This window comes from Thalia democratica, chromosome 7 (assembly GCF_965202585.1).
Source record: "Thalia democratica chromosome 7, ktThaDemo2.hap1.1, whole genome shotgun sequence".
Classification (NCBI taxonomy): domain Eukaryota; kingdom Metazoa; phylum Chordata; class Thaliacea; order Salpida; family Salpidae; genus Thalia; species Thalia democratica.
The window spans coordinates 3,064,725-3,075,063 of record NC_139171.1 but is presented as its reverse complement, the minus strand read 5'-3'; the positions used below and the strand labels follow the sequence as shown (position 1 = coordinate 3,075,063).

The following is a 10,339-nucleotide window of genomic DNA, read 5'->3' as shown; positions in this document are numbered from 1 at the left end:
ATTTTCCTGGAAATATTTAAACTATTTTGATCTTTTTAATCAAATCATTGCACAGTTTTACATAAACATTCATGTTTTTTCTAAGTTTTGTTCTAGTTTTTCTTAAACTGAAATTTTAAAGCAACTTTTTTAAATTTATTTAAAATTGAATACATATTTTTGTAATTTCTTTCAACTTGTAACTGAGCCTTATACTTTATAAAACTTTAATACAGTTATTTTTTGAAAATATTTTAAAGTTGTTTAAAAATTTATTTTTCTTACATTGGTATTGTAGTGAACTACTTATAACTAGAAATAAGCAAATTATCAAGATTCAGATAACTATTCAAAAATAACTAAATTTACAGGTTGTTGTTAAAATGTTTTAAACACAAAGATGCAAATCACCATGTGCTTACTGCTAAAATACACTGTTTAAAAAATCTTCAATAAAATTTTACCAACAGATTTTTAAAATTTAATAAAAAATTATCAAAAAATGGACACAACAAATTTTCAACCCGTGCCAACGGCTCCCCCTAGCGATCAACACCTGAATCAATACCAACCCCAACAATTCACTCAACAAAACATCCCTCCTCCCAGCTACAACCAGGTTGTAATGAACCAACAAGGACAAACAGGTTACCACCCAAATGTCAAAGTAGTTCAATCACAACCAACAGTGATCCAACAACAGGTTATGTATCAACCACATATAAACTCACAAGATGGCGCTACAAGCAATATTGAGCCGGTTATGGTGTCCAGAATACCAGAAGAAACACTGAACGCAACCAACTGCTGCACTAAGAAGCAACTTGTGTGTTTTTGTGTGGTAATGGTGCTTGGTTTACTGCCTATGATTATTATATTATCCAGCAATCCATGACTTGCTCTTTACTCTGTACTTGCCTTTTTGGAAGTTTTTAGTCTAATAATGGTCTGCGTTTAGCTGTAATCGGTCATGATCGCCCAATAAGAATTATGTAAAGTAACGACATCTGCACCAAATGATAATTAGAATGTCTGTGCTTGGTTCAAAAAGTTACGACCAGTTTTAATAAACTATCTTTTGCCATATAAAGATGGTTTATGGTGGCATTTATCTGCATATGAATGGAACTTGTTGTGAAGTTTTAAAATGTTGAAAAACTCGATTTTTCATGCTACAAATAAACTACAAAGTTTACTTCAAAAAAACAACCTTGATATTTGCCACAAAAAGTAGAGTCTGAATTTTGTAGTAGCTGTTGCATTAGTTTTTATGTACTTTTTATTTGTACAATTTGAAAATAAATCTTTGTTGATGCACTTTTGACCATGCTTTTTATCATATTTTAAGTATTTTGTTGCTTTCATAAGTTGTAAAACAAGATATAAGACTTGGTTATCTGTTTTTCATAGCTAAATGATAAATATACAAATAGTTGTATATTTTTTTGTCAGTTTATGTACTTACTGTTAAAATACACTGTTTTAAAAAAATCTCCAATAAATTTTTACCAATAGATTTTTTAAAAGTCTTTAAAATTTTAATAAAAAATCTGTTGGTAAAATTTTACTGTAGATATTTATAAAACAGTGTATTATAGTAGGAAGTACATTAACTATTTGTATATTTATTATTTAGCTATGAAACAACAGGGAACCAAGTCTTATATCTTATTTTACAACTTATGAAAGCAACAAAATACTTTAAATATGATGTTTTGGTCAAAGTGCATCAACAAAGATTTTATTTTTAAATTGTACAAATAAAAAGTACATAAAAACTAATGCAACAGCTACTACAAAATTCAGACTCTTCTATTTACGGCAAATATCATGGTTGTTTTTGAATTAAACTTTATATGTTTGTTTGTGTGTTTTTTTTACCCATGATATTTATGCTTACTACCCATGATAATTTATACTTTGTATGTATCAGTTGTTTTCACTACCCATGTTTATACTTGCTTTTCAATTTATTTTTCATTGTTATATTATTGTCCACTAATACATGTCATACTTACATGAAAGGTAAATGTCAAGAAATCTCGAAATTCATTTCTGCATCATGAGATAACCAAAGTGTCTACTGACCCGTGACCAACACTTCTCTCACCAATGAATGTTACTTTTGCTGTGTAAAGATAGTTTATGGTGGTTGTATGGCATTTATCTGCATTTGAATGGAACTTGTTCTGAAGTTTTAAAAACGCGGGAAAACTAGAGTTTTTATGCTACAAGTAAACTACTAAGTTTACTTTCAAAATTAACTTTGATATTTACCACAAAGATTTAAGAATTTTGTAGCAGCTATTGCCTAAATACTTATTAATTTTTTATTTCTACAATTTGAAAATAAAATCTATGTAGATGCACTTTTGACATGCTTGCCATCATGTATTAAGTATTGTGTTGCTTCCATAAGTTGTAAAATAAGATATTAAACTTGGTTCCTTGTTGGTTTAAAAGCTAAACAATAATTAAACTAGTAGCTGTATTTTTTTTTTGCGTCAGTTTATGTACTCACTGCTGAAATACGCTGTTTAAAAAAATCTTCAATAATTTTTTTACTAACAGATTTTTTAAAAGTCTTAAAATTTAATTAAAAATGGACACAACAAATTTTCAACCTGTCCCAACGGCTCCTCCTAGCGATCAACACCTGAATCAATACCAGCCCCAACAATTCACTCAACAAAATATCCTGCCTCCCAGCTACAACCAGGTTGTAATGAGCCAACAAGGACAAACAGGTTACCACCCAAATGTCAAAGTAGTTCAATCACAACCAATGGTGGTCCAACAACATGTTATGTATCAACCACAAGGTGTTATAAACTCACAAGATGGTGCTACAAGCAATATCGAGCCGGTTATGGTGTCCAGAATACCAGAAGAAACACTGAACGCAACCAACTGCTGCACCAAGAAGCAACTTGTGTGTTTTTGTGTGGTAATGGTGCTTGGTCTCCTGCCTATGATTATTATATTATCCAGCAATCCATGATAACTTGCCTCTTTAGAAGATTGTTTGTACTTTAATAATGGTCTGCGTTTAACTGAATTAGGTCATGATCGCCCAATAAGAATTATGTAAAGTAAAGACATCTGCACCAACTGATAATTAGAGTGTTTGTGCTTGGTTCACAAAGTCATGACCAGTTTTAATAAACCATCTTTTGCCATATAAAGATGGTTTATGGTGGCATTTATCTGCATATGAATGGAACTTGTTGTGAAGTTTTAAAATGTTGAAAAACTCGATTTTTCATGCTACAAATAAACTACAAAGTTTACTTCAAAAAAACAACCTTGATATTTGCCACAAAAAGTAGAGTCTGAATTTTGTAGTAGCTGTTGTCTAAGTTTTTATGTATTTTTTATTTGTACAATTTGAAAATAAATCTTTGTTGATGCACTTTTGACCATGCATTTTATCATATTTTAAGTATTTTGTTGCTTTCATAAGTTGTAAAACAATATATAAGACTTGATTATCTGTTTTTCATAGCTAAATGATAAATATACAAATAGTTGTATATTTTTTTGTCAGTTTATGTACTTACTGTTAAAATACACTGTTTTAAAAAAATCTCCAATAAATTTTTACCAATAGATTTTTTAAAAGTCTTTAAAATTTTAATAAAAAATCTGTTGGTAAAATTTTACTGTAGATATTTATAAAACAGTGTATTTTAGTAGGAAGTACATTAACTATTTGTATATTTATTATTTAGCTATGAAACAACAGGGAACCAAGTCTTATATCTTATTTTACAACTTATGAAAGCAACAAAATACTATTAATATTCGGCTCTTAAACTTAAAAAAGCGCTATTACTTGTTTTGAAGAGTTAACTGTTTACTTTAAAAACATGCACAAAGCTATTTATTACGATTGATATTGTAATAGTAGCTACTTTATGTCATGAAATTAAACACTTTACCTGAACTTTATTATTGGTTATTAGGAACATTTCTACAGTTAACTTTTAAACTGTTAATCTATGGAAAATAAGTTTCAGAAAAACATCATAAAACAAGTTCTAACTGTTTTTAAACAATTTCTTACACAAATACAACTATTCAAATCGTATAAAACTAGGTAAGATATTTCAAAATAATGTTTAATTTAAACATTTTAAAACAAACCAGTTTCATTGGTTGTAAAATTTTAATACTATCTTTTTTACTTATAATAATTTATTTCTGCCATTGTAAAAATGTTATTATATATAAAGAATTTAGTCATCAAGATCGTTTGAACAAACTTTATAAAAAGCTGAGACCATTAACTTATTTTCGAAATAATTATTCATTTAGTTTCATTAATATTTTACTAGCTTCAACGAAAAATAATCTATTAATTTGCTGGTTTCCTTTAAATTTATATATAAATTGGTTTTATGAAATTTCAATATCGTTTTCCATATGCCAAGAGGGCTTTAAATCTTATACAAAAGTTACCAGTTAAAACGTTTTAACAAATGTTTTCAATAAATATGTTTTAGTTTTGTTGTAATTTTTGAGATTTCAAAAAAAATAATTTTTTTTAGACCAACTATAAGATGTTTGTACTTAGGCAATAACTTTAAAGTTTAAAATGTATAACAGTTTATTGTTTATTATTAAAACTGTTTTTTAATTTTTTATTTTGAAAAACTATTGTTTTGTTACTACACTTTTTAAGATTTTATTTAGATGATGTCTACTCCAATATATGTCAGTAATGGTTAAATAGTTTTGAATAAGATTTTAAAACCTAATTGATTGTTTTATGTTTTAAATTAAAATGTTCATTTTAAAGAAAACACAAAATTTGTACATTTCAGATTTTATAAAATGTCAATATTGTGTTCCATATGCCAGGAACAGATAGATTTTCGTGATGAAGAAATATCAGTTGTCCATTGCGGACACATGTATCACCATAGATGCTTGCATCAATGGTTAGATACCAGAATGACTTGTCCTGATTGCAGGTCTCAAGTTCTTAGAGAAAACGTTGTAATGAAACTTTATCCTTCTGTTAATGAAGATGCAGATCTTGTTTACAAAGGATCATCTGATGAGACTAAAACTATCTTGCAAGTCTTTAATGAAAACAACACAAACTTTCAGAAGCTGATAATCAAAAGAATTACTGTTCTTGAAGAACAAAACAAAGATTATTTTAATAAAAACTCAAAGTTAGAAGAAAACCTTGATATAGCCCGGACTACAATGAGATCTTTGCAGGCAGAAAAAAACACCAATGATAAAAAAACAGAAAAATTGATTAATGACAACGCAAAACTTAAAACAGATTTAATAACTACAAAACAAAAGCTAAACACGGTGTCAACAGAGCTAAAAACATTTAAAGAACAAGATGAGCAAAAGAAGATCAAACGATTAGAAGAAGAAAATAAAAAGTTGAAAGAGAAACTTGCATCGGTTTTAGATATTCTACTATCTGATGGATGTTTGAATAATGTTCCTTCTACTAATACAAGTTAGCTCGTTATATATGTAGTATATTTTTGTTTTGTTAGTTTTAGTTTAAATTACAAGTAGTAGATTTTATTTTTTTAAATATCCATACTTGTTTAATATCAAAATGAAGTGTTGTATATGTACAGTTACTTAAGTAAAAAATGTATTATTTAAATTTTTAATAAGGTAAAAGAGTTCAAACTATTTTTTACAGTTTCCAGAATTTTAACTTATCATTACGTTTTTTTTTTTCAAAAATATGTTTTTATCTTTGTTGTTAGGCTATTAGGAACTTTATAGACAACTTTTAGGCTTAACAAGCTCAACTCAAGTACCATTAGGAAGTTCTTCTCAACAACCAGTAACAAAAACAAATAATAATTTAGAAGTTGAAGCAATAATTAAGAAGTTGTCATCTACAGTTAGTTTATTATTAGAAGATATAAATCTAACTGAAATATCGACTACTACTTCAAGTAAGTTGTAAAAAAACATATTTATTCTCACTTAATACATTGTTTTTAATACGAAATTTAAAGAGCTGAATGTTGAACTATAATTTTTAAGTCTAGTAAAATCATCTTTTCACAGAAATGTATAAAAAAGTTAAGTTTGAATTTATCTTATAACTTATCAGTTTTTATTGAAAGTATATAATTTTTTTTTTGATTTTTATTACACCTTTAGCTGATTGTTGATATGTTTTTATAAAACTTTTTATTTACCATGTTTTTTATACCAGAACTTTTAAAGGCTTATTTTTTTATTATAAAGCTCTCATGTATAAACATTTTAATAACGGTTTTTTAATTATTTTAGATTTAGAAGTGCAAAACTTTTAGTAATAAAAACAGTCTTAATTGATATAAACAACAGCATTTGTATAGCATTTTATGTAGTAGTTTTAGAAATTTTCGAACTAAGTTAACAACTAAAATTGTTTTATAATTTTAAAGACAATTTAGTTAACGTTTTGTAATAAATTTTAAGTTTTTTTTGGTAATATACTAAACTAGACATGATAGATAAGTTTAGTTGAACTAACTAATGCTTTCAAAAAATCTAAAAAGGTTTCGATAAAGTTGCTGATGAAACTCATTTAACAAGACTACCAAATTTAATTTACATTGATAAAAAATCAATGAAATAAACAAACTATAGTAAACCTATTCGTAAAGTTTTTTTCACATGGTTTATTAACTTATCAAAACAAGTTTGAAAAAATACAAACAACCTTGTGCCAATTAAAATATAGTAATTTTTATAGAGGTTTTTAATTTAGTTCAAACTCAAATTTTAATATGATATTCAATTTTGATAACTACTTTCAAAATATAAGATTTTTGTTTTTAATTTAATTTTCCTATTTGTAAGAATTTTTACATAAAATTTATAATCTAGTTTAAAAGTGTTATAAACACGAAATAAAAATAAGTTCAATTTAAAATAAAAAGTAGTAAAAAACTTTACAAATTTGTTTTTATACATAACCTGTTGTTCTAGTTAAACAGTTTAACAAAGTTATGCTTTTTTTCTAAGGTTGATAGAATTTTCTATGTGCACAATTAATCAAATAACAATTTTAAATCTAATAGATTTAAGAACTCAATCAAAATCAGAAAGATTATTTGAACAATCAGCAACAACAACATCTGTGAAATCAGAAAATAAAGTTAAGAAACAAACATCTGTTACCAGTCTCATTCAAGAAGATACCAACCTAATTGAAGTACCCACTAGTAGTTCAAGTAAGTTTTGTAAAAAAATGATAATATGTTCTTTATTTTTGTTGTAAAATAAAAAGTAGCAGACATAAACATGCAAAATTTTTAACTTATTTTGATGTTCCAATAAAACTATATAAAAATCTAAAATGTACAGTAAGTATGAAATTTTATAAATCAAGGACATTTTTGTAAACTACTATCATTCAATTACTAATTAAAAATTACATTTTAGTCTTTTTTTTAGTATGTTTGAAAAATCAAGGTTATTCCAATTGCAAGTTTAAGTTTTCTTTAAAGTAGTAATATTTTCAAATTTTTTGAAGTGTACTTAACTAAAAAATATAAAAAATTCTCAAACTTTGTTAAACTTCTTTAAATAGTCTTAGTAGTAAGGGTTTTACTACTATTTAAGTTGAGTAACTTTTTTTCAATACAAACAATAGCTTTTAAGTTCTGAAAAATATAATCTGATTATTTCTATATCAAGTTAGTTTTGTTAAAATATTGATGTGCACTAAATGTTTGTATGATTTTGGTTTAACGTTGACGAACACGTAATAGTAATAATTTATAGTAAAATTTCAATTAACAAAGCATATATCTAAAATTTAAAGTAGATATGAAGTTTGTCCTACTTGTACTCTACTACCAATCATTTTATAAATATAAGTTTCAATTTAAGTTTTTAGTTAAATAAATATTAAAGTAAATTGATTTGACAGTTGTTAGATTTTATATACTTTTTAGTAGTACTTTAATAACTTACAAATACTTTACAAAGCTCGAATTTTTTTACATCAAACGTGTTATAAACTTTTTAAATAACTAAGTAGTGAGGTCTTATTACTCTGCTATTTAAAAATGTAAAGAATATATAAAGTTAAAGTAGTAATTAAGTTGTATATGATATTATTTAGTTAATTTTCATACCAAATATTATACAAGTTCAGTAATAATATTAACAAGACAATGAGTTTACAATTAAAATATCTTTTAATCAAAAGAAAAATTGTATCCTATTATTTAATATGTCTACTAAAACTAACTTTTAGTAAATTTTACTAAATCAAGACTTGATCATTTTAAAATTCTAATTTAATAATGTTAAAATTGTATTTAAATAGCTTCGTAATGGTGAAATCTGTATTAATTTAGTTTTAAACAAGTTATTGTTTTTAAAGATAAAATATTTTGATTATTTTTTTCACTAACAAAATTAATACAAATAAAATAAGCTGGGTTTAATTTCAGGTGTAAAAGCAAAAATAACCTTTAAAAAAAATAAACAAGTTGTTTAAGTTTTTTTCTATAGATTAAACTTGTTGTAAAAAACTATTATATTTTTATATACAATATACATTGTATTTGTAATCAAATAACTTTTTTGATGTAGGTTTAGGCTTTTGCTGTGTTTTTAATTTATAGTTTTTATTATTTAGATAGTATGTTATATTTATCCGTTTTTGTATTTAATGAAAATTTTATATTTTAAAGTTTAATTTATAAAAATTTATGTTCGAGCTAAATTAGCTGAGTCACCAAAAATTACGAATTCTTTTTGTTGTTATTTTGAATTTTAATTATTTAAACTTTATTATTGATTTATACCTAAATATGTTTCGGTAAGGTGTGTTAGGAATAAGAGCATAAAAAAAAAACCTTTCAAAAATTTGCTGACTCAGCGTTTTTTAGTACATACTGACGTGAAAGTATAATTTCTTTTTTTAAGTGAGATAATCGTTAAATTACTTTTTTATACTAATAGGTCAACAAAAAGAAGTCACAGAAAATAATGAAGAAGCAAAAGCAATTGTAGTTGCAGATAAAGTTAACAAACAAAACTACCAGTATTTGATAGATGAGAAAAAGTGGGTTGAATTTAACAAGTTTCCTGAATCAGTTAGTAATATATACGGGGTTCACGAAATTGATAATGTTTTTTACGTAGCTGGTGATAATGGTATTTCAATATTGAATAATGAGTTTTACAAATTTCCATCAAATAAACATTATTCGTGGTGCACTTCATGCCGAGTTGGAAACAATATTTTGGTTTTTCGTTCAAATTTTCGTAATGATGAAAGCTTTTTTTTCAATACTGTCAGAAAACAATGGAGTGATGTAAACATTGAAACAGAAAGAGATAGTTTTGACGCTGTTCATTACCTCAATAAAGTTTGGATTGTTGGTGGGCAGGACCGTGCTTATTTAGGAACAACCAACACAATACAAATATATGATCCGGTTAATAAGACTACGTCATTATCACCAGTTGAAATGATACAAGCAAGACAACGTCACAGAGTCATCGTCTATAATAATAAACTATTCGTGTTTGGTGGATATGAAAATGATTTTAATCCATTAAACACAGTAGAAATGTATTCACCAGACACGAAAAAGTTTGTTATGTTGGCTCCAATGAAAATTGTTCGTGGTGATTTTGCTTGTTGCAGAGTTGGAAACCTCGTGTACATTATTAGTGGAATAACTAATGGTTGGAATGTTACAAATTCAGTAGAAATCTACAACCTAGACACTAACGAATGGTGTGTTGGAAAAAACATTCCTGTTGCTGGACGGATTCCACATGCTTGTGCTGTTAAAAATAAACTTTTGTAGTCAAAAGTATAAACAATGTAAATTTTTATTACAAATAACTAAACTGAACAAATTTTTAATTATTGTACTTTGTTTTATATGTATTTTAGAAGTTTTAGTTGGCATTGACCGTGAGTCTATAAACGAAATATAATTATTTCTAAATGTGAAATATACTTAATTAAAGTGTTAAACACTTGATTTAAAATAACTATAAATAATCATTCTTTTTCGTGTACAGTTCTACTTGTTGTTTTTCTTAATTACCTTAAATTTCTATTACTATAGTCAAAAGCTTAGTTGGGTAGTTTAAGTTTTCAAAAAATGTAAATATTTATCGCAATCTTTGATTATTTAAATACAGTTTAAATGTCTTAGCTATGTGATACTGTTTAAAGTCTAAACTGTATTCGTACAAAAGTTTTTGATGTCTATAAAAAATTGTATATAATTGAACATGTTTTATACTTATATTCGTAATCTGAACATTAACTGAATATTGTTTTAAAATATATGTTTTGCTATTTACGTTACTTATTTTAACTTTCCAAATTATTCATTAA

General features: G+C 25.8%; 1 protein-coding gene across 1 annotated transcript; it reads left to right on the top strand.

Moving 5' to 3' along the window:
* Window positions 1-4,920: 4,920 nt before the first annotated feature.
* On the top strand, window positions 4,921-10,010 carry LOC145840801 (uncharacterized). Its single transcript, XM_082948136.1, has 4 exons — window positions 4,921-5,467; window positions 5,760-5,924; window positions 7,044-7,196; window positions 8,941-10,010. The coding sequence occupies exons 1-4, from the start codon at window positions 4,936-4,938 to the stop codon at window positions 9,795-9,797; spliced, it is 1,707 nt and encodes a 568-aa protein (XP_082804262.1). The 5' UTR covers window positions 4,921-4,935; the 3' UTR covers window positions 9,798-10,010.
* The last annotated feature ends 329 nt before the right edge of the window (window positions 10,011-10,339 follow it).